Here is a 25,146-nt window from a genome sequence, read left to right on the forward strand (position 1 = left end):
GTGTTAGCACGAGCATTTAAAATATTACACGTGCCTACCATTGATTTTCTCTTTTACCATTTTATATTTAATTTTATATATTCCCATTTGCTTAAAGGCAGTTGTAATTCTTTCCATGTGGTAACCATTTGATTTGTGAGTGAGTTTATGGGCCTGTATTTGAGAAAGGATTTTGTTGTTTAAGTTCCCCTTTGATCAGAACCGGTAACAGCAGTTTCTAAATGTCTCAGGTTAGAATTAGTACAGATTTTAAACTATTCTTTGCTTTTTTTAAAATGTAATTTGAAGTTTAACCCTGAAGATACTGTGAGTTTTTTTTTAAGATTGTGATTACCTACATTATAAAAGTCAAGAGCAGTACCATAAACATTTTAAAAAATGAATTCATAGTTATAAGAGGTTAAACAGTTTAAAATAATGAGGTCTATAAATCATAATTAGACACCTTCTGGGTCATGTTTTTAGAAGTATCTACCATTAACAGTGGAGAGGCTTGAGAAATTACAAAGATGAATTTCTTTGCTGATTTTTTTTTTTTTTACCTTCCTTGAACTTTCCCTCTAGCTTTGACTTCTGTCAAGCCTCTGGGAAGAAAAACCCTTCTGAAAATCTCGGACAAGTTCTATTCGGAGAACGAATAACATCATCTCCCTATAAGGTTATTCAATGGATCTTATATAATATTATTTTAAATGGAATCTTTTCAGAACTGGCTACTTAAAATTGTAGCAAAGAGTCTGTTATATTTTTATGTTATTTTTAAAGATTTTATTTAGTTGACAGAGAGAGACACAAGAGAGAGAACACAAGCAGGGGGAGTGGGGGAGGGGGAAGCAGGCTTCCTGCCAAGCAGGGAGCCTGATGTAGGACTTGATCCCAGGACCCTGGGATCATGACCTGAGCCTAACCGACTGAGCCACCCAGGTACCCCACAAAGAGTCTGTTTTAGAAGGAGGCAGAGAAAAAGGAAAGGAGATAGGATGTGGTATTGTCGGAAGAATGCCTGAATATGTGCTCTTCGAACTATCTGCGGTAGGGAGTGGTTCCACATAAACATTTTGCCTTCCAAATTTTATTTTTGCTTTGTGAAGAAAAACAGTTTCCTTTATTGTCCCTACATATTTTGGGTAAGGTGGTATAAGCAGATGTCATTGGACTGTCATTATGTATTGATTTTGCCTTCAATACCTTAATAGATATGGGGATAGAGTAGGGATGTTTTCATAAGCAGTTATGATTATGAAGGCATTAACTTTTTTCTTCTTTTTTTCCAAATTCATTGAAGTCTACTTGAAGTACAATACACTGCACATATTGAAAGTGTATTGTTTGGGGACAACTGGCTAGCTCAGTCAGAGGTGCATGCAACTCTTGGTCTCGGGGCTGTGAGTTTGAGCCCTGCATGGGGTATGGAGATTACTTAAATAAAACTTTTTTAAAAAAAAGTATGTAGTTTGCTCAATATTAATTTATGTATACTCTTGTGAAACCATCGGGGATTAGCTTCTTTTAAACTTTTTTTTAAGGATTTTTATTCACTCACTTATTTAATTTATTTTTTAAAAGATTTTATTTATTCATTTGGGAGAGAGAGAGAGAGACAGAGGGAACACAAGCAGGGGGAGAGGCAGAGGGAGAGAGACAAGCAGACTCCCCTCTGAGCAGGGAGCCTGATGTGGGGGGCTTAGATCCCAGGACCCCGGGATCATGACCTGAGCTGAAGGCAAGATGCTTAACCGACTGAGCCACCCAGGCCCCCTGTCTCCTCTTTCACTCATTTTATATTTGGATCGTTTGTTCCTTTACTATTGAGTTTTCAGAATTCCTTATGTATTCTAGGTGTGATTCCTTTGTTAGGGCAGTAGTTTACAAATAGTTTTTTCCCAGTCTGTAGCTTTTGTTTCCATCATCTTTTTTTTTAAGATTTTATTTTTAAATAATCTCTATACTCAACTTGAGGCTCAAACTCATGACTCTGAGATCAAGAATAGTGTGCTCTACAAACTGGGCCAGCCAGGCACCCCTGTGTCTTCATCTTTTTTTTTTGTAGATTTTATTTATTTATTTGACAGAGACACAGCAAGAGAGGGAACACGAGCAGGGGGAGTGGAAGAGGGAGAAGCAGTTTTTCCGGGTCTTGATCCCAGGATCCTGGGACCGCCACCCAAGCCAAAGGCAGACACTTAACCTCTGCGCCACCCAGGTGCCCCGTGTTTTCAACTTCTTTTTTTTTTTTTTTTTTTTAAAGATTTTATTTATTTATTTGACAGAGATCACAAGTAGGCAAAGAGGCAGGCAGAGAGAATGAGAGGGAAGCAGGCTCCCTGCTGAGCAGAGAGCCCGATGCGGGACTCGATCCCAGGACCCCGAGATCATGACCCGAGCCGAAGGCAGTGGCTTAACCCACTGAGCCACCCAGGCGCCCGTGTTTTCAACTTCTTAACAGAGTATTCCACAGAGCAAACATTAATTTTTATGAGGTCCAATAATCAAATTTCCTTTTTATGGATTGTGTTTTTGGTGTCTAGTCTAAGGACACATGACATAAGCCTTTAGGTCTTGAAGATTTTCTTTTATGTTTCCTTCTGAAACTTTTATAATTTATATATTTAAGTCTGTGATCTTTTTTTGGGTTATTTTATATCAGATATGAGGTTTGGATTGAAATTACAGAATTTTTTAAAAGATTTTATTTATTTATTTGATAGAGATCACAAGTAGGCAGAGCAGCAGGCAGAGAGAGAGGAAGAAGCAGACTCTCCGCTGAGCAGAGAGCCCGATGCGGGGCTCGATCCCAGAACCCTGGGATCATGACCTGAGCTGGGTGGCACCTGAGCCACCCAGGTGCCCCACAGAATTTTTTGGGTTTTGCTTTTTGGGTTTGTTTTTTTTTTTTTGGCATGTAGAAGTCAAGTTGCTTCAACACTATCTGTTCAAAAGACTCTCATTACTTCCCTGAATTGCTTTTGCATGTTTGTCAAAAAATCACAAAGGCATATTTGTAGAGTTCTGTTTCTGGGTTCTCTGTTGATCTGTTTCTTTGGTCTGTGTGTCAGGCATTAGCTTTTTAAAAAAATTTTTTTAAAGATTTTATTTATTTATTTGACAGAGATCACAAGTAGGCAGAGAGGCAGGCAGAGAGAGAGAGAAGGAAGCAGGCTCCCCAGCAAACAGAGAGCCCGATTTGGGGCTCTATCCCAGGACCCTGGGATCATGACATGTGTGTGTGTTCTTGTGTGTGTGTGTGTGTAGTGTAATCATTTCAGGTATGAATTGAAATTCAAAGGAGATAGTGTTGAGGCTGATGGCATACTGAAATCTCTGAGGAAAAGTTTTATCTGTAAGGTAAAGTGCTTATTTTGTGACACTTGTTTTCTAAAATGTAGTCAAATCTTTAATTATTTTAAATCTTTCTTAACAGTTTTCTTTTAACAAGACAGAAACGTGTAAAAAAGTCTGCGTAAAATCCTACGATAAAGGAAATGACGACCACAAGAAAAAGCTGGCTTTTTTGAAGAAAGGGATACAACTAAATTATCAACATCACTGGTAAGTTTCGATAACACTGAGATAGCATGACTTAATTTTTTAAGTCCTTTCAGAAGTAGTTTTTTATAAAAAAAAGTAGTTTTAATACTTGAAACTGTACACTATTTTTGTGACTTTGATTAAAAATTTTAAGTCCTTTCAGTAGTTTTTTTAAAAAAAGTAGTTTTAATTGATACTTGAAATTATAGACTATTTTTTGTGACTTTGAATACAAATTTGAACTAAATATATGCAAGATGATGTTGGTATTGCTTGGTATGATATGCATGCTTGTTAAATCTTTTATTTTTAAAATATTTATATTTAGGATTATTGATAATATGCCAGTAATATGGTGTCACGTTATTGAGGATGGAAAGTACTGCACAACAGGATTTCCGATAGGATGTTTTATTACCAAAGACGGCACAGCAAAAGATGCTTGTGCTCTCCGCGTAAGTGTTGAGAACTTACTATAGAATATAAGTTGCTTATAATTTGCTTTCTGTTATAGTCACTTAGCAAACATTAACGGGACACCTACCATCTTCTAGGTTTTGGGCTAAGTGTTGGGAATACAAACTCAAGTAGGTATGGTCTCTGTCCTCTCGAAGTTCCCAGTCCTGAGTAAGGAGGTGGCCCTGTAGAAAAGGGACAAGGAGGATATAATGGAGGGAATGAAAAAGTATTTGCGAAATAAATGGGTGGGTGAGCATTTCCAGGAGGGAGATCAATGTGATATAGAGCTTGGAAGTTGGGGCGCCTGGGTGGCTCAGTGGGTTAAGCCTCTGCCTTCGGCTCAGGTCATGAACTCAGTGTCCTGGGATCGAGCCCCGCATCGGGCTCTCTGTTCAGCAGGGAACCTGCTTCCCCCTCTTCTCTCTGCCTGCCTCTCTGCCTACTTGTGATCTCTGCCTGTTAAATAAATAAATAAAATCTTTAAAAACAAAGAGCTTGGAAGTCTGAAGCAGGATGATGTGATTGGGGGACTGTGAGGAGTTGAGCATGTCTACCAGCATAAGTTTTGGGGTTTAGAAAGTACAGCTAGAGATGAAGCTAAAACGGGGGGTAGGCAGAAACCAGGTCATGGAGGGAGGTCCTGTGTGCAATGGTAAGGAGAATCGTATTGAACGCCTCTTGTGGGCCAGGAGCGATGTTATATTGCTTTTTACAGTGATTGAGTTCATCCTGAGAATGGCCCTGTTGCTGGGATCCACTGCTGCCATTTTACAGAAGGTGAGACCCAGTCTCCGAGAGGCTGTGGCATGACTAGAGGCATACAGCTAGTTACGTGGCAGAAGTGGACTCCAACTCTGATCTTTCTAGCTTGGATGTCCCAATCACACCGTTCTGCCTTGCGGTTCTCAGGCGGTCTCCTACCAGGCCCCAGACTAGCAGGAGTGTCTTGGGGCTGCCATGGAGCATGACTAAGGGGCCGACCGGACGTGAAAGAGCTCAACCAGGGCAGCACTGCTTTTGATCTGTTTTCTGTATGGTGACTTGATGCGGGTCAGTGATGGGGACAAAAGGGACAGGAGAAGGAAGAGTGTAGGGTGACTGCCCAGTTTCTGCCTTGGTTGTCTAACTGATGGTGCTCTTAACTGTTTCTTTCCAGAGAAAAGTGCAGTCATTTATGTACCATCTTGGTGATTTTGGTCAAATTCGAGGGACTTATTATTTATCTATTAAATTTTTTTTTAGTTTATTTAGTCTTAGTCATTTCTACACCTATCCTGGGGCTGGAACTCAGGACCCCGAGATCAAGCCTCACATATTCTTCTGACTGAGCCAGCCAGGCACCCCTAAATGTTTTTTTGAAGATTTTTAGATTTTTTTTTTTTTAAAAATTTAAAGATTTTATTTATTTATTTATTTATTTGACACAGAGAGAGCACAAGCATGGGGAGCAGCAGGCAGAGGGAAAGGGAGAAGCAGGCTCCCCACTCAGCAGGGAGCCTGATGTGGGGCTCGATCCCAGGACCCCGAGATCTTGACCTGAGCTGAAGGCAGATGCTTAATCAACTGAGCCACCCAGGTGCCCCTCATATATCTTTTTAAAATCTTTTATTATGAGCAATTTCAAACACATAGAAAAGCTTAATTCATTATGTAGTGGACACTTCTATACGCAGTACCTAGATTCTTTTTGTTTTCTTAAGATTTTGTTTATTTATTTGATGGAGAGAGAGATCACAAGTAGGCAGAGAGGCAGGCGGAGAGAGAGGGGGAAGCAGGCTCCCCACTGAGCAGAGAGCCCGATGTGGGGCTTTGATCCCAGGACCCTGGGATCATGACCTGAGCTGAAAGCAGAGGCTTAACCCACTAAGCCATGCAAGCGCCCCAGTACCTAGATTCTATCATGAACGTTTTAATTTTTTACAGTTTTTTTTAAAGATTTCATTTATTTATTCGACAGACAGATATCACAAGTAGGCAGAGAGGCAGGCAGAGAGAGAGGGGGAAGCAGGCTCCCCACTGAGCAGAGAGCCCGATGTGGGGGTTTGATCCCAGGACCCTGAGATCATGACCTGAGCTGAAGGCAGAGGCTTAACCCACTGAGCCATGCAAGCGCCCCAGTACCTAGATTCTATCATGAACGTTTTAATTTTTTACAGTTTTTTTTAAAGATTTCATTTATTTATTCGACAGACAGATATCACAAGTAGGCAGAGAGGCAGGCAGGGAGAGAGGGGGAAGCAGGCTCCCCGCTGAGCAGAGAGCCCGATGTGGGGCTCGATCCCAGGACCCTGGGATCATGACCTGAGCTGAAGGCAGAGGCCTTAACCCACTGAGCCACCCAGGTGCCCCCTTTTTTACAGTTTTATTTAAGTAATCTGTACACCCAACAGGGGCTCGAATTCATGACTCCAAGATCAAGAGTTGCATGCTCTTCCAACTGAGCCAGCAACATGCCCCAAATTAGCATTTTAAAATATTTGATTTATCACATGTCTACCCTTTTGTCTATCCCTGTATCATTAATCCAAACAAGGCTGCATGTTCTCTGTCTTTTATTTCCTGCAAATTGGCAGATGGATCCACTGGCTTGATCAGATTCAAGTTTGATCTCCTCGGTGAAATAAGATAGTGGTGTGTTCTTTCAAGAGGCAAATGATGTCTCCTTTTTAACAAATGAATTTATTATTATTATTTTTAAGATTTTATTTACTTGAGAAAGAGAAAAGGGGGGAAGTTTGGGGGGAGATAGAGGGAGAGGGACAAGCTGATTCTGTGCTGTGTGTGGAGTCTGACTTGGGGCTAGATCCCATGACCCTGAGACCCTGACCACGAGCTGAAACCAAGAGTCAGACAGTTAACCAACTGTGCCACCCAGGCTCCCTCCCCAAATAGATTTATTATTTAGATGTTTTAGGTTCAGAGAAAAATTGAGAGGCAGGTACAGAGATTTTCCCACAGACCCCTTGCCCTCCCTCACGTGCATAGCCTCCCTCATGATCAGTATCACTCACCATAGTGTGGTGCATTTCTTACAACTGATAAACCTGCATTCACACAGCATTATCACCCAGAGAGCACAGTTTTCAGTAGGTTCACTCTTGGTGTTGTACATTTTATGGGTTTGGACAAATGTATAATGACACATACCTACTGTAAGGGTATCCTACTGAGTAGTCTCATAGCCCCACAAATCTGTGTTCTTCCTTCTGCCTATTCATCCCTCCCTCCCACCCCAACCCTGATGTCTTTTTGTCTCTCTTTTGTTGTGACACATGGATCCATTAATTCTTTAGAGGTTGTGTTCACTGGAGAAATGGTAGCAGGAGCGTGGAGCCAGAGCTCCCCTCAACCAGAAAACAAAATTCTTCTCCCTGGTAATGTCTGTCCAGCGCCCTCTACTGGCAACACTTCATTCAACGCCTTCTTACAAAGGAAAACAATTTTTAATTTTTAAATTTTTTTTTAAGATTTTATTTATTTATTTGACAGACAGAGATCACAAGTAGGCAGAGAGAGAGGAAGGGAAGCAGGCTCCCCGCTGAGCAGAGAGCCCGATGCGGGGCTCGATCCGAGGACCCTGGGATCATGACCTGAGCCGAAGGCAGAGGCTTTAACCCACTGAGCCACCCAGGCATCCCGGAAAACAATTTTTTAAAAAAGATTTTATTTATTTGAGAGAGGGAGCGGACGCATGCACAAGCAGGGGGAGCAGCAGACAGAGGGATAGGGAGAAGTAAGCTCTCCACTGAGCAGGGAGCCCGACGTGGTCCTTGATCTGAGGACCCTGGGATCACGACCTGAACCAACTGAGCCACCTAGTCACCTGCAAAAGAAAAAAATTCAAAGGGCCTGGGTAATTTTCATAGAGGCCAAAAGGAATGAATTTGGAGATGCGAGGCAAAAGTCAATGACTGGCACACTTTATATGCACTTACCGATGAAATCCCTGTGCAGCTCTCTTCTCTCTGGTATTCTGCCCCATACCATGTAGCCCCTGGGCATCCCTGGACTGTGAACCTTGTCTCCTCAATTCTGCGAGACTGTAGGGCTCTGATTGGGTACCCTTTCCTTGCACCAGATCCTGAAAATTCTCCCTGGGAAGTAAGCTTGAAGCAGTAGGCGGGCTCACCTTATTTGTTGCCTTTCTCTTAATGATCAGTCTCTCTCTCTCTCTCTTTTGTAAAGATTTATTTATTCATTTGGCGGGGAGGGGCAAAGGGAGAGAGAGAATCCCAAGCAGACTCCCCACTGACTGGGGAGCCCAATGCGGGGCTTGATCCCAGGACCCCCAAGATCATGACCTGAGCCAAAACCAAGAGTCAGTGGCTCAACCAACTGAGCCACCCAGGTGCCCCAGTGATCAGTCTCTTCATGCTCTTTGTTGTCTGAGGTCTAAAAAATGTTGTCTTTATATATTTTATCCATTTTTTTTAGTTGTTTAAAGTGAAGGGATAAATCTGGTCTTGCATTATTCTGTCATGTTGGAAGAAGGGAGTCCAAATCCCTTGCTTTCTCCTTGCCTACATTCCCTCAGTGTAACTTTGCCCATCCCTTTTTAGCTTTTCAGAACCTCTTTGTTTTAGATGTGTCTCTTGTATACAACATGTTGTTGAGTTTTGCTTTGTGGTATCTTCCGAAAGTCCTTTTCCTCTTACTAGGTGATTTAAGCCTATTTACATATGCTGATATGATGTTTGGTCTCACTTCTGTTATATTAGTTTATGCTTTTGTTCATTATTTTTATATTCTATATTTTATTGATTCTAAAACTCATCTTTTCCCACATTTTAACATTTATGAAATCAGAATGTGTCCCTTTCAGTTGATGGCTTGTCAAAGTTTAATTAGCAATGTTTTTTCTTAGCAGCACATAAAATAATGTCTTTCTAAAAGATTTATTTATTTGAGAGAGAAAGTGGAGGTGGGGGAAGGGAGGGACAGGGAGGGAGATCTCCAAGCAGACTCTGACTGTGGAGCCCTACACAGGGCTCTATCCCACAACCCTGAGACCACGACCCGAGCCAAAACCAAGAGTCAGATGCTTAACTGACTGTGTCACCCAGATGCCCCTAAAATAATGTTTTATAGTTGGTGGCATTTTAGATTCCATGAAATGGAATTATTAGTCACCTCTTTCTTTAAAGGGTCTCATGCAGTTTCATGATTAGGTGTCTAGTTATAGATTTTTGTTTTGCTTTGTTTTTAATCTTCTTTGTAATTTTTTTGAGTTTCCTGGATTGGTGTGTCTTATCAGTTCTGGAATTCTCAGCATTGTCAGATACTTTCTTCTTTCCTTTTCAGACTCCAGTTAAAGCTGTGTGAAATGTTTTTATTTTCTCCTCCATGCCTCTTAATCTCCCTTGTGTATTTTCCATTTTTTTCTGTGCTGTGTTCTGGCCTATCTTCTAGTCTAAATTTTCTTCTCATTTGTTTCTTCTCTTATAAACATTGGCATTGAGGGCACATATTGTGATGAGCACCGGGTGTTGTATGTAAATGATGAATCACTAGATTCTACTCCTGAAACCAATATTGCACTGTGTGTTAACTTACTAGAATTTAAATAAGAACTTGGAAAAAAAAGAAATGTGTTATTACAATAACATCGATATCAAACTATTGAGATTTTTGTTCTCACATTTTCAAGCACTTTGCCTTGGCATCTGATAATTTATAAGTTAATTCATATATAAACAAACCTCAAAAATCCTAAAAAAAAACCCTCATAGGCACTGAATTTTTTTTAAAGATTTTATTTATTTATTTGACAGACAGAGATCACAAGTAGGCAGAGAGGCAGACAGAGAGAGAGGGGGAGAAGCAGACTCCCCGCTGAGCAGAGAGCCCGATGTGTATCTCGATCCCAGGACCCTGAGATCATGATCTGAGCCGAAGGCAGAGGCTTTAAACCACTGAGCCACCCAGGTGCTCGGCACTGAATTTTTAATTTCAACAATTAGCTTTCTCATTTCTGCAAGTTTTGTTTTGTTCTTTTGCAAATTCGCTACATCATTTTTTTAAAAAAGATTTTATTTATTTATATGGCAGACAGAGATCACAAGCAGGCAGAGAGGCAGGCGGAGAGAGAGGAGGAAGCAGGCTCCCCTCTGAGCAGAGAGCCCCATGCGGGGCTCGATCCCAGGGTCTTGGGATTGTGACCTGGGCTGAAGGCAGAGGCCCCAACCCACTGAGCCACCCAGGCGCCCCTCGCTACATCAGTATTTTATACTTTTCTATTTCATGCACATGCTGTCCTGCTTGTATTTTAATTCTTTGAAGTATAGTAAATGTAGTTAATTTAATTTTATTTTTTTAAAGATTTTATTTATTTGACAGACAGAGATCACAAGCAGGCAGAGAGGCATGCAGAGAGAGAGGGGGAAGCAGGCTCCCCGCTGAGCAGAGAGCCCGATGTGGGGCTCGATCCCAGGACCCTGGGATCATGACCTGAGCTGAAGGCAGAGGCTTAACCCACTGAGCCACCCAGGCGGCCCCAGAGGGTCTCATTTTAGCCTTCTCAGCTGGGAGGGCCCTCCCTGAGTGCTCTCCTCCCTATCCCATGAGGCTACCCAAACTTAAGTTCAAGTTTGCCCAGATCAGCAGGTGTCCTCAGGGCAATAGCCGTGTCAGTGCTCCCTCACCCAGCTTAACTCTCTGGCTTCCAGCTTTCCCTTAGAATTTGGCATGGCAATTCCTTACTTTCTTCTCAGCTCAGGTTTTGTTTTTGTTTCTTTTTTTTTTAAAGATTTTATTTATTTATTTGACAGACAGAGATCACAAGTAGGCAGAGAGGCAGGCAGAGAGAGAGGAGGAAGCAGGCTCCCCGCGGAGCAGAGAGCCCGATGTGGGGCTTGATCCCAGGACCCTGGGATCATGACCTGAGCTGAAGGCAGAGGCTTTAACCCACTGAGCCACCCAGGCACCCCTTGTTTTTGTTTCTTATTTAAAAGACTTTATTTATTTAAAAAAGATTTTATTTATTTATTTATTTGACAGACAGAGATCACAAGTAGACAGAGAGGCAGGCAGAGAGAGAAGGGGAACCAGGTTCCCTGCTGAGCAGAGAGCCTGATGTGGGGCTCGATCCCAGGACCCTGGGATCATGACCTGAGCCAAAGGCAGAGGCTTAACCCACTGAGCCACCCAGGTACCCCTAAAAGACTTTATTTTTTAGAGCAGGATTAGGTTCACAGCAAAATTAAGAGGAAATGTACAGAGAGTTCTCATATACTCCCTACTCCAATATAGACATAGCTTCCCCCACTATCAACCTCCCCCACCAGAGTAGTATACTTCATTTTGTTTTTAAAAAATTGAAAAAAAAATTAAGATTTTACTTATTTATTTGAGAGAGAGAAATCAAGAGCTCGGGGAGGGGCAGAGGAAAAGGGACAAGCAGACTCTGTGCTGAGCCAGAGCTCAGTCTGGGGCCTGATCTCATGACCCTGGGCTCATGATATGAGCTGAAACGGAGTCTGACACTTAACTGACTGACTCACCCAGGCACCCCTAAAAAGATTTTATTTTTAAGTAATCTCTACACCAATGCGGGGCTTGAACTTATAACCTGGAGATGGAGGGTCGCATGCTGTACCAACTGAGCCAGCCGGCCACCCCAGAGTGGTACATTTTACTTTTTTTTTTTTTTTTTTTAAAGATTTTGTTTATTTATTCGACAGAGATCACAAGTAGGCAGAGAGGCAGGCAGAGAGAGAGGAGAAAGCAGGCTTTCCACGGAGCAGAGAGCCCGATGTGGGGCTCGATCCCAGGACTCTGGGATCATGACCTGAGCCGAAGGCAGAGGCTTTAACCCACTGAGCCACCCAGGCGCCCCAGAGTGGTACATTTTATACAATTGATGAAAAATTGACACCCAATGTCTGTACTTTACATCAGGGTTGACTTTTGGGTTTGTACATTCTATGTTCATGTTGCTTTTATGAAGATATTTGTTATGTTATTTTTATCATTTGTAGTTTTCAGCAGGAGATTTAGCCCAAAGTGGATTGGAATTGGAAATCTAGTTGAAGATTCAAAGCAAAATTTTAACATCAGTAGGAAGGAAACTAACATTTAATGATCTCCTTGTTCTGTGCCAGGTGCTGGGCTAGTTCTTTCCCTGTAATTTCTCACTTAATCCACTTAATAATTTTATGAAGTAAGTGATGGTATCCCCATTTTAAGAAAACTAAGGCCCAGAAACACGGACATACAAAAGAGTGTATGTAGCAAAATCTGAATTGTGTCCCAGTGTTTTTGGTCCAAATTCTGTTCTCTCTGCAACATAGGAAACTACCTCTTGTATTATTTGAACGCTTGTAGAGTGTTAGCCCTTAGGGCATAATTAAGACATGGCTGGCATATAACAGATGTTCAAAAATATTTGCTGAATGAATGAATGAAGCAACATTCCTAGCCTTGTGATCACACAGGCTAGTACATCCCATACCTCAGCCTTCAGCCTAGGCAGTTTGACTGTGGAGACCACATCCTTAACCACAACACTGGCTGCTTCTGTTAGTATATATCATGGACATCCGATACCAATGCGTGGTATTCTCCATATTAGGACATGCAAATCTGCTAGCTGCAGTTTATTTCTCTATATGATTATACCACGTTTCATTTAAATGAGTGGATAGATAGTGGTTTCTTGGTGGTTTCTAGTCCTTTGCAATTACAGACAGCCCTGTAGGGAGCAGTACTTACTCCCCACCCTAAGCTGACTGTGATACTCCTCCACAGGACCACTCTTACCCTCTTCTCTATTATCACTGTACTAAAGGATCTCTAAAATTCCTTCAGGCCATCACCCTCAATTCTGGGATTTGCAGAGCTGTAATTCTTAATCTAGGCGTCCTGCATGTTGTAGATTACTGAATATGGTAATTGACAAGGTTCATTTGGATTCATTTTCTTTTTTTTTTTTTAAAGATTTTATTTATTTGATAGACAGAGACCACAAGTAGGCAGAGAGGCAGGCAGAGAGAGAGGGGGAAGCAAACTCCCTGCTGAGCAGAGAGCCCGATGCGGGGGCTCGATCCCAGGACCCTGAGATCATGACTCGAGCTGAAGGCAGAAGCTTTAACCCACTGAGCCACCCAGGCACCCCTGGATTCATTTTCTGAAGATTGAAGGGCTTGGGTAATGTAATAGCTAATATTGGTTGAAGGCTTCCTATGCTAAGCACTGTACTGAATATATACATTATTCTATTTAATCCTCAACCATTCTATGAGCAATCCTATTATGGTCCCCATTTTTTTTTAGTTAAATCTATTTTTTTTAGTTAAATCTATTTTTTAAAGATTTTTATTTATTTATTTGACAAACAGAGATCACAAGTAGGTAGAGAGGCAGGCAGAGAGAGAGGAGGAAGCAGGCTCCCCGCCAAGCAGAGAGCCCAATGCGGGGCTCGATCCCAGGACCCCGAGATCATGACCTGAGCCGAAGGCAGAGGCTTTAACCCACTGAGCCACCCAGGTGTCCCTAGTTAAATCTATTTTTAAGATTTTTATTTTTATTTGTCAGAGTGAGATTGAGAGTGAGAGAGAGAGATAGGCAGACAGAGAGGCAGGCTCCCTGCTGAGGAAGGAGCCCAGCTTGGGACTTGATCCCAGGATGGGATCACAACCGGAGCTGAAGGCAGATGCTCAACCAACTGAGCCACCCAGGCATCCCAGTTAAAGATATTTTTATAAGTAATCTCTACACCCAAGGTGGAGCTCAAACTCATGACCCTGAGATCAGAAATCACATGCTGTATCAACTGGGCCAGCCAGGTTCCGCTATTGTTCCCATTTTTAAAAAGAGGAAACTGAGGCTCAAAGAGGTTAAATGACTTGTCTGTGTTCATATAGCTTGTAGGTGCTGTCTGATTTCAAAGCTCATATTACAAAGCCCTTTGTTTGCTAGGGCTGCACTAAAAGTGCACAACAAAATGGGTAGCTTAAAACAATAAAAGTTTGGGGCACTTGAGTGGCTTAGTTGGTTAAGCATCTGACTTTGGCTCAGGTCATGATCTCAGGGTCCTGGGATGGAGCCCTGTGAGTCAGGCTCCCTGCTCAGTAGGAGTCTGCTTGAGATTCTCTCTCTCCCTTTGGCGCCCCCCCCCCATGCGCGCGCACTCTCTCTCTCTCTCTCTCAAATAAATAAATAAATAAATCTTTAAAAAAAAAAACAAAAAAAATTTATTGTCTCCTAGTTCTGGAGTCTAGAAGTCCAAGATCAAGGTGTAGGCAGTATTGTTTCCTTCTGAAGGTTCTGAGGTTGCCAGATGGGAGGGGGGTGGGGGATGGGCAAAATAGGTGAAGGGGATTAAGAAGTATAAACTGCCAGTTATAAAATAAATAAGTTATGAAGATGAAAAGCATAGGGAATCTAGCCAGTGATATTATAATGGATCTCATTTTTAATCAATGGTCAGATTATATATTTTTTAGATTCTGGGAAAAGTTCAAGCTTCTTTAAAATTTCCGTGTCTTTTTGCAGCCTGAATTCAACAAAAGTAATACTTTCTACCTCTTCAACCACGTTGATATTATTATCACATATCACAAAGAAAGTGAAAGAAATTGGGGTACCACAAGATTGGTTGCTGCTAGACTTGACCCCCAAAGGTAATTATAGACTATCTTTTTAATTAGCCCCTTTAATTTAAAAATTAATTCAGAATGTAGGAGTTCGCAACTAGAATTTTCATTTTTAGGATACATGTGTGTTGTAACCTTAGACATAGGGTTTGAAAAATCAAACAGGCTATTTATTCCCTAGCGTTTGCCTACTATGTAATGTGAGGAAGAATTGACAGATCTGGAAGGCAATAGACTTATCGAGGGCATCCTAACTCTCTTCTTTGCTGGCTGCCATTGGACAAAGAGCTGGGATTTAGATCTGGGTTTCTTCCAAGGACAGGTCTATTATTGGAGTCTGTCAGGCAGGTATCAGCTGAAAATAAGGAAGAATCTACTAACAATGGATGGCACAGCTGTTAGAGAGTTCATAATTAAGCATCCAGCGTAGTGTCTGGTCCCCAGTAAGTGCTCAATGGATTATAAAGGACAATCAGCACTATGTAAGAGACTACACAGGTGACCTTGAATGTTCCAACTAGGATCCTTTGAAAATATAGGGTAAATGAGAACTCTTCAATTAAGACAGAGAGGGGAATATAGCATACAGCGTGTAAAGTCGTGGTCCATTATGAGCAAAATATTAATAAAACCTGAAATACTAAGATGGGGGAAAGAATGTGAGTATATTAAAGGAGGCCCTTGTGATAGAGTTTTCCGAGACAGAACGAGGAATTAGGAAATTTGGATTTTAGTCTCATCTCTCCTGGTTCCATTTTGTAAGTCAACCCTAGTTTGTAGAAATGGATCAGACTTTATTGTTTTTAAGGTTACTGCCCTATTTGACGTCAGCCAAGGCTGTTCCATCTGGCACAGATGATTCCCAAAGGGAAAGAAGAGTTAGAAACTGTATCGTGCCAAACTTTTGACCACTGGGTCGGTTGACTTGATCTGCCATAGGCTTAATTTCCTCATCTGTGAAAGGAGAGGACTGAATTAGGAGTTTTTAGTATGGTCCCTGATATATCAAGCCCTGGACATTTTTTTAAAAGATTTTATCTATTTATTCGACAGATGAGTAGGCAGAGAGGCAGGCAGAGAGAGAGAGGGGAGGAAGCAGGCTCCCTGCTGAGCAGGGAGCCCGATGTGGGGCTCAATCCCAGGACCCTGGGATCATGACCTGAGCTGAAGGCAGAGGCTTTAACCCACTGAGCCACCCAGGCGCCCCCAAACTCTGGAAATTTTTATTGATGTGTATTTTTCTGGGTAAAAAGGGCCTATAGATTTCATTAAATGGACCCCAAGTGGTGAGGAACACTGGTACTTTCCAACTCTGGTTTATCTTAGTAAAAGGATATCCTTTTTAAAAAAAATTTGTTTTTTAGAGTTTTTTTTAAAAAAAGACTTTATTTACTTATTTGAGAGAGAGAGAGAGAGAGAGAGCTTGAGAGGGGAGAAGGTCAGAGCGAGAAGCAGACTCCCCATGGAGCTGGTAGCCAGATGCGGGACTGGAGCCTGATGTGGGGCTCAATCCTGGGACTCCGGGATCATGACCTGAGCTGAAGGCAGTTGCTCAACCAATTGAGCCACCCAGGCACCCAAAAGGATATTCTTTTGAAATTCTTTTTAAATTAACAAGAAATACTAATCATTGTCAAGGGCAATCACTGATGCTTTTTTTGGTGTATGTCACTTTAACAGAATGTTAGGAGGATGGACTGTGAGGTCTAACTCAGGATGGCTGCTCATATTCGAAGTCATTAGGTAGTAAACATAGTCATTAGGTAGTAAACACAAACATAGGTAGGGCTCACCCAGGAAGCTGGTCCCATCAGCTGTATGAAAATCAAGCTTAATGCTTTACAGTTATATCTCATATTGTCAGACTCAGAGTAAAAAAGCCAAGAAAATATTTTTTAGACATATTTATTCTACACTGCACATAGTAACAGTTTATGTATGCATGCAGTGAAACTTTTATCTAATCATTGTAAAGGTCATTTATGTGGGCCCCTTGAGAACAAGGACTGTGCTGTAAATCATTTTTTTTTACAATTAGGCAGTCTGCTCAAGGTCCTATGAAGTGAGTTAGGCCTCACGGTATTCTAGGCCTACAGTCTTGTGTTTTTTATTAGGGATCGTACCCAGCTAATTTCCCTGATGGTTACCATAGTTGATCGTTTCTTTTTACTAAAATTACTGACTTCATTTGGCTTTTGAATGACCATACTTCACTGATTGTCTCCTGTCTCACTGGTTGTATATCAGTCTTTCTCATTTCTCCAACATCTTCATATTGGAGGGCCCCAGGACTGAGTCTTTGAACTTTTTTCTTCTTTATGTAGACTTCCACATTGGTAATCTTATCTTATCTCATGGTATTAAATCCAGTAATGACCCTTAGATCTGTAAACTTGTCTATCTAGTTGTCGACTTGACATGACCACGTGGATGTCTAGTAAGCATTTGAAATTTTTTTTTAAAGATTTTATTTATTTATTTGAGAGACAGATCACAAGTAGCCAGAGAGGCAGGCAGAGAGAGAAGGGAGGAGGCAGGCTCCCTGCTGAGCAGAGAGCCCGATGCGGGGCTTGATCCCAGGACGCTGGGATCATGACCTGAGCCGATGGCAGTGGCTTTAACCCACTGAGCCACCCAGGTGCCCCAGCATTTGAAAATTTTTTAAGAAGATTTATTTATTTGAGAAAGAGAGAGAGAGAGAGAACGCACAAGTGGTGGAGGGAGGGGGAGAGGGAGAAGCGGGCTTCCCTGCCCAGGGCTCGATTCCAACACCCTGAGATCATGACCTGAGCCAAAGTCAGACGCTGAACTCACTGAGCCACCCAGGCGCCCTGGCAAATTTAACGTGACCAAACATGAATTTGTAATCTTCCCTCCAACCTGTTTTTCCTGTCGTCCGTCTCAGCAAATGGCAACTACATCCTTCAAGTTGCTCAGGCCCCCACACTGTTGGCAGCCCCCTTGACTCCTCTTTACCATTTTTCCCTCCTAGCCTGTATCTATTCCAATCCTTTGGCACACCATGGGACTGTATTTTTAAAATATATTCAGGACATCCTTTCTCATCACCTCCACCTCTATCATCTGGTCCAAGACATTGTTACATCTCACCTGACTGGTGGCAACACTCTCGCCGGTCTCCCTGGTGCCATCCTTGTCGCCCAGCAGTCTGTTCCCCATACAGCGGGCAGCATTCTGTACAGAGCATTCAGCTCATGTCAGTCCTCCGCTCAGAATCTTCCAGTGGCTTCCCATCTCACTTAAAGGCCCAAGTTTTCAAAAGGCCTAGAAGGCCTTATGCAACCCGTATGTAAGGCTAGTGGTTTAAAATAGGCCTTTTACATTGGTTGAAGATCTTAATACACTTTTTGGTGCATGATCTCTCTCACATGAAATTCAGGTATTTCCTATGCTGGGTTCAAGGCCCACACTTAAACAGTAAACCTTGATATGTGTTGTCATTCTGTGATGGAATGTTTTTCTGTAGATGTTAAGTTTTTATCGGTAGCCTTAACAGTGATCATTTCTTTAATTCATAGCTGATTTATTTTACTTTTAATTTTTAAATTTTTTAAAAGTAGGCTCTGGGCTGAGTGTGGAGCCCAATGCAGGGCTTGAACTCACGACTCTGAGATCAAGATCTGAGCTGAGATCAAGAGTCAGACACTTAACCGACTGAGCCACCCAGGCGCCCTAATTCATAGCTTTTTAAAAATACATTTTGGCTTTAAATAGAATTCAGCCTACCAACACTTAGTAAGGGCATATCATATGCCAGACATTAGGCTTACAAAAATGAATAGGAAGAGGGGCACGTCAGTAACTCCTGCAATTGTGAGTGAATGGTTTTATTGTGCATATACATGTAGAAATAACCATCCCATAAAGGTTGCATATTCTCCTTTACACGGAAGCCAAGGGATAAGTTGTATGTTGAGTAAATAATTCAAAAGGGAAGCACTACTCTTTCTCCTTTCAATTTTTCTGTCTCCCCTTTATTCTGCTTTTATTTTTCAAATAATATTACAGTCTCTTTGTTCCTGACTAGGCGCTGGTTAGCGCTGTTCTGTTCAGTGCATCATCCTGTTTGCATAGATTATGTCCTCCCTACCTTTCATCACTAATCGTAGCATTTTACACACAGTAGGCCCTCAGATCCCTGGCTGCTTATAAATAAGATTTCTGTTTGGTTTTTTAAGCCTACAGCTAAGATTACAAGCTAGGTTGTTTAATATATTGGGAGGGATGAGGTGACAGATAAGAAATAAAGCCATTTGCTAATAGAAGGACTTTAGAAAAATCTATGTACAGCCAAAGAGAAGATTCCTTTTTTTTTGAGATTTTATTTTTATATTTTTAAAGATTTATTTATTTATTTATTTATTTGACAGACAGAGATCACAAGTAGGCAGAGAGGCAGGCAGAAAGAGAGGGAGGAGGAAGCAGGCTCCCTGCTGAGCCGAGAGCCAGATGTGGGGCTTGATCCCAGGACCCTGGGATCATGACCTGAGCCGAAGGCAGAGGCTTTAACCCACTGAGCCACCCAGGCGCCCCGAGATTTTATTTTTAAGTAATCTCTACATCCAACATGGGGCTTGAGCTTATAGCTCTGAGATCAAGAGTTGCACGCGCTGCCGACTGAGCCAGCCAGGCTCATGAGAAGAACCGTGAGAAGGTTCTTAGGGATATGTTTTCCCCTGCTGTCTGAAGTAGAGCGTTCCTCTGAAAATATTTGGAAGCTGAAACGCCAAAGTGAAGAAGGAATTGCCATTAAATTATATGGAAAGAAATGCGAAAACGATTCTCATTTTACAAAAAATTGAAAACACAGCATGTGGACCTGAAGCCGTCCATGCTCTGAACTGTGTCTGTGAGCATCTGTGCTTGAGCTTGCGAAGTTCAGAGCATGGACGGCTTCAGGTCCACATGCTGTGTAGTTCCCAGGGAAGGCGCTGGGCGGCGCCAGTCTCGCTGCGGGGCTGCGAGCTGCATTTAGGATGGCTTCCTGCAAAAGTGATGCTGAATCCTCTTTTCAATTTTTTGTAAAAATGAGAATCTTTTTCGCATTTCTTTCCATTATTTCATGAAAACAGGTGCTAATGTAGGCCGTTCATTAAAGCAAAGTGGCATAAAGTGAGCTCCGGAAAAACAGGGGTACCGGTATTGCATTTTAGGCAGGATATTGACTCTCGTTTGAGTATTAGGGACATTTAGAAACAGAAGTATTTTAAGCCATAAAGAGTGTTAAATATGAAATGTAATGGAAGGCGTATTTCTTCTGTCTGCTATTCTTTTTAGATTTTTTTATATTATTTTTTTAATTTATTTGACAGACAGAGATCTCAAGTAGGTGGAGAGACAGGCATAGAGAGAGAGAGAGAGGAGGAAGCAGGCTTCGCACTGAGCAGAGAGCCCGATGCAGGGCTCGATCCCAGAACCCTGAGATCATGACCCGAGCCAAAGGCAGAGGCTTTAACCCACTGAGCCACCCAGGCGCCCCCTGTCTGCTATTCTTATATGCCTGCATAACCATGACTCGGAAATAACCCTTCTTCCCCTCCCTCTTTTCTTAGCTATAAGCATTCAGATGAAAACCACCTGACTTGCAGTGGACCCCCTATGGAAATTCCTGGAGAAGATACAGATAAGATGAATGTAACCTACACTTACTCCGTGAGATTTGAAGTAAGTGTTCCATGCCATCATCTTACTTTTGTTCCAAATCAAATATATAAATACCATATACTTCATTAATAGTAAAGCCTTAATTTCCATTATCAAAGCTTTTTATAGCACAGCTAAGAGCCCAGGAAAGCAGGTAAGTTCTTTATATTAAAACTAGTCAGAGGACAATCGTGAAAGGAATTCTGTATTAAATCTCCCTTTCAGGTACTGTGTCAGATAACTTACTTTCTCTTATTTTATGTGGAGGTTTGAAAGAAGTACTTGGAGAATCAGAGGAGTCTCACCTGGGGTTGGCAGGCTGTTGGGCTGCTCCAGTAGAACCTTAAAGGACAGAGTATCATGTAGTGAAAAGAGAATACTTAAACAAAAATTTTTTTTTTATATATTTGAGAGAGAGAAAGAGGGGCCAGGGGCAGAGGGAGAGAGAATGTTAAGCAGACTCCCATGCAAAGCCCAGAGCCTGATGCAGGGCTCAGTCCCACAACCCTGAGATCATGACCGGAGCCCAAATCAAGAGTCAGATGCTTAACTGACTAAGCCACCCAGACACCCCGAAAAGCGCATGCTTATTGGGCTCAGACTGACCTGGCGTTCAAGTTGAGGCTTGGCCGGTTGCTCGCGGTGTGAGCTTAGGTAAGTCATTTGACCTCAGGCTCAATTTTTTTTCACATGTTATTTCATCCTCATTTTCAGAATATATAAAGACCTTAGCACGACACAGAGTAGGTCCCCAACATATGGCACTCATTATTGTTTCTACATCTGTCATTTGTCTTTTGTAAGTGGCTGTTTTTATGAAGTCTGTATTTGGGAAGGGTGGGTAGACATACAGACTGACTATTAACATTCTAGTGAATAATTTATCAGTACTGTGATGTCCATGTTTCCCAAAGATTTTTCTGGAAACTCGTTGCTTCATATTTTATTTGTTTTTGCTTTGTATTTTCAAAAGCATTGTGTGGAAAAGGGATTCTATGATGAGGTTACTTCAGATAATGCTGAGTTAAACGATGTTAAAACAATGGCATCGAGAGTAGTCATTATGTTAGAAAGCACTGTGATTTTTCAGAAGATGATTATGATACATGGCATTTCATAGACAATGGCAGAACTCATGGGATTATAATGTTTTGTAACATATTCAAGGGAAACACTGCATGTGGTACCAAAAAATATGCGACTTTGTACAAATGAGATACTACACATGCTATTTTCACTCCATGTGTTTATCATGGACACCTTTCCATGTCAATAAAGACAGAATCACAGCCTTCTTTTTATTTACTGCCTGGCACATTTATTTGAAATTTTTTAAAGATTTCATTTACTTATTTGTCAGAGAGAGAGCACAAGCAGGCAGAGGCAGAGAGAGAAGCAGGCTCCCCGCTGAGCAGAGAGCCTGATGCGAGGCTCGATCCCAGAACCCTAGGATCATGACCTGAGCTGAAGGCAGCTGCTCAATGGACCAAGCCACCCAGGCGTCCCTATTTTTAAAATTTTTAAAAATATTTTATTTATTTATTTAAGAGAGAGTGAGTGAGAAAGCATGAGAAGGGGCAGAGGCAGAGGGAGGAACAGACCCCCTGCTAATAAGCAGGGAGCCCGACTCAGGGCTCGATCCCAGGACCCTGAGATCACAGTCTGAGCGGAAGGTAGACGCTTAACCAACTGAGCCACCCAGGCACTCCATTTTTAAAAGTTTTTAGATTTATTTTTATTTTAGAGAGGGGAGGGTGGGGAGGGGCAGAGAGAGAAGGAGAAAGAGTGTCAAGCAGACTCCATGCTGAGCGCAGAGCCCCATGTGGGGCTTGGTCCCACGACCCTGAAATCGTGACCTGAGCTGAAATCAAGAGTTGAACGCTTAACCGACTGGGCTGCCAAGACACCCCCTACTACATACACATAATGTGTAGGACATCGTTGATTTCCTTAGTGTACTCTTGATAAAAACGACTCAAATGTCTAATTTTTAATTACTATAAATAATACTTTAATGAACATTCTTACTTGTTTTCTTGTATGATTACCTCCTAAAGTTAAATTCCTAGCAGTAGGCTTATTTAGGTAAAAGGACGTGCATATTTTGATAACACATTGCCAAATTTTTGTCCAGACAAGTTGCTGGGCCTGAGGATCTGTTGTTTCCTTACATACGCAGCAGTATTAGGTTTTTGTCAATTTTAAAAAATCTTTCTTCAGAATTTTAATTCTGTGAGTATGTCAAAGGAAGATTGATTCATACCAACCAAACTCATAAGGGTCCAATGTATCAATCAGAATACCAACTTATTAATTTACATGGAGAAATAAAAATGCCTGGCAGACCACACCATTCATGTCAGCCGGTGAGCACATCTGCCTGTTATAATGATATGTGAAAAAGTGAATAGAAACAGAATAGAATGAATAGAAAGTTTGATGGTGAGCATAGGACCCCCGAGCAAAGGGAAATGGGTCTTGAAAGATGTTATTCATGGCACTCTAGTGCTCTGCTTGCCCATGGACCAAATGTTCATATTCATGAGTTAGGGACTCAGCCCTGGGCAGTATTAGAGGTGCTTCACCAAAAGATTAACTTTGGGGCTCTCCTTTTATAGGGAAAACCTTTTATGACTATACAGATTCATGTATTTCTGTTTTTAGTTTTGTTTTAAAGACTGTATCATATATGTTTTTTATTATATTTTTTATTAACATATAATGTATTATTAGCCCCAGGGGTACAGGTCTGTGAATCACCAGGTTTACACACTTCACAGCACTCACCATAGCACATACCCTCCCCAGTGTCCATAACCCAACCACCCTCTCCACCCCCCCCAACAACCCTCACTTTGTTTTGTGAGATTGAGAGTCTCTTATGATTTGTCTCCCTCCCGAGCCCATCTTGTTTCATTTATTCCTTTCCTACCCCCCAAGCCCCCATGTTGCCTCTCAACTTCCTCATATCAGGGAAATCATATGTATATCTCATTTTTTTAAAAGATTTTATTTATTTATTTGACAGACAGATCACAAGTAGGCAGAGAGGCAGGCAGAGACACAGAGGAGGAAGCAGGCTCCCTGCTGAGTAGAGAGCCCGATGCGGGGCTCGATCCCAGGGCCCTGAGATCATGACCTGAGCCAAAGGCAGGGGCTTTAACCCTCTGAGCCACCCAGGCGCCCTATATCTCATATTTTTGATTCTGCTTTGATTGTACTTGATTCTGTATAAAAGGCTTATTTCTTAAAACTTTTGATGTGCTTTCTTGAGACCAAACCCTAATCATATTATTTGGGATTAAGTCTCAAATTTCTTCAAATATTTACAAATTGTGCTCAGTTTGTATCATTTCCAAAGATGCCTGACAGCCATGAGAACATAATTTTTCCTAATCCCATTCTGAAAGCAATTCCAGGTTGGGGATGGCTTGCTTTTGTCCCTCTGGATCACCTACGTGGTTGTATCCATTTTTTAAATGAGGATACTGAAGCCCAGCGAGGCGAAGTAATTTTCTCAGGATCATAGCTGGCAGGAGGTGGAAGTGATATTCAAACTCAGATCTGCCTGGCCTCCAGAGTCATAGATTTTCTACTCTACCCTTCTGACCTTCAATATTAAAGGTCAGTTATGTTTTCTGTCCACAGAGTTACTGTGAAGAAAATGAGAAACTTTTGCATTAGAAATGTGTGTGTGTGTGTGTGTGTGTGTGTGTGTGTGTGTACTTTAGATCATCCAGCTAGAGGTCAAGATTACTTGGTCCTACATCCTGCAGTTCACCCAAAGTACAATTGGTAAAAAAAACAGGCAATTTACTAGTCCGATAAGTATAGTCCAGTCAGCTGCCTGATCTTGGGATGAAATGCAGAAGTATAATCTGGGGGAAGGGATGAAATACACTCAAGAAATTAAAATAAACTTTCCCCAGTGATCAAGAATATTACTACGAGTCTAAGCTACTGTCAGAAATTGATCAAAGAACTGAAGCCCTTCTACATATTTATATCTTATTCATCAGCTGTTAAAAATTTAAATGTAGAGGGGAGGCGCCTGGTTGGCTCACTCAGTAGAGCAGGTGACTCTTAACCTCAGGGTCATGAGTTCAAGCACCACGCTGGGCACAGAGCCTGCTTAAAAAAAATAAATGTAGGAAGCTTTATGTTTACAGTAAAAGCCAAGGGAGAACGCTTCTAAATTGAAGTCCAGATTCATACCAGAAGCCTACATGGTATGGCGCTAGTGGACTGTCTGGCTGTCAGGAAGCAACCATGGCTATCCAAAGCTGAAGTACAAGTTCAGATGTAGCTATATCAAATGGGGGGAGTATGGCAGAATTGCCTTTTTTGGGGTTAGGGTTCAACCCCTTGTTTCTTTTTTTTTTAAGATTTTATTTTTAAGATTTTATTTATTTTATTTTATTTTATTTTTTTTTTTTTAAAGATTTTATTTATTTATTTGACAGACAGAGATCACAAGTAGGCAGAGAGAGGGGAAGGGAAGCAGGCTCCCTGCTGAGCAGAGAGCCAGATGTGGGGCTTGATCCCAGGACCCTGGGATCATGACCTGAGCCGAAGGCAGAGGCTTTAACCCACTGAGCCACCCAGGTGCCCCAGATTTTATTTATTTATTTGACAGACAGAGATCACAAGTAGGCAGAGAGTCAGGCAGAGAGAGAGGAGAAAGCAGAAAGGAGAAAGCTCTCGGAGAAGAGAGCCCGATGTGGGGCTCGATCCCAGGACCCTGGGATCATGACCTGAGCTGAAGGCAGAGGCTTTAACCCACTGAGCCACCCAGGCGCCCCTCTTTTTTTTTTTTAAAGATTTTATTTATTTGACAGAGATCACACGTAGGCAGAGAGGCAGGCAGAGAGGCAGGCAGAGATAGAGAGGAAGGGAAGCAGGC

General features: G+C 41.8%; 1 protein-coding gene across 1 annotated transcript in view; it reads left to right on the forward strand.

Moving 5' to 3' along the window:
• The window catches only part of LOC308337668 (transmembrane 9 superfamily member 2-like), a gene marked incomplete at its 5' end in the record, with an annotated part of 81,921 nt that overhangs the window by 10,072 nt on the left and 46,703 nt on the right, over positions 1 to 25,146 (forward strand). Inside the window, 5 exons of the mRNA XM_080795795.1 lie at positions 565 to 658; positions 3,422 to 3,549; positions 3,857 to 3,983; positions 14,479 to 14,606; positions 20,153 to 20,264. Of these exons, the coding sequence (XP_080651921.1) occupies positions 565 to 658; positions 3,422 to 3,549; positions 3,857 to 3,983; positions 14,479 to 14,606; positions 20,153 to 20,264 (589 nt within the window). The remainder of the gene's footprint in view (positions 1 to 564; positions 659 to 3,421; positions 3,550 to 3,856; positions 3,984 to 14,478; positions 14,607 to 20,152; positions 20,265 to 25,146) is intronic.

Source organism: Martes martes, assembly GCF_963455335.1.
Source record: "Martes martes genome assembly, chromosome: X".
NCBI classification, from domain to species: Eukaryota; Metazoa; Chordata; class Mammalia; order Carnivora; family Mustelidae; genus Martes; species Martes martes.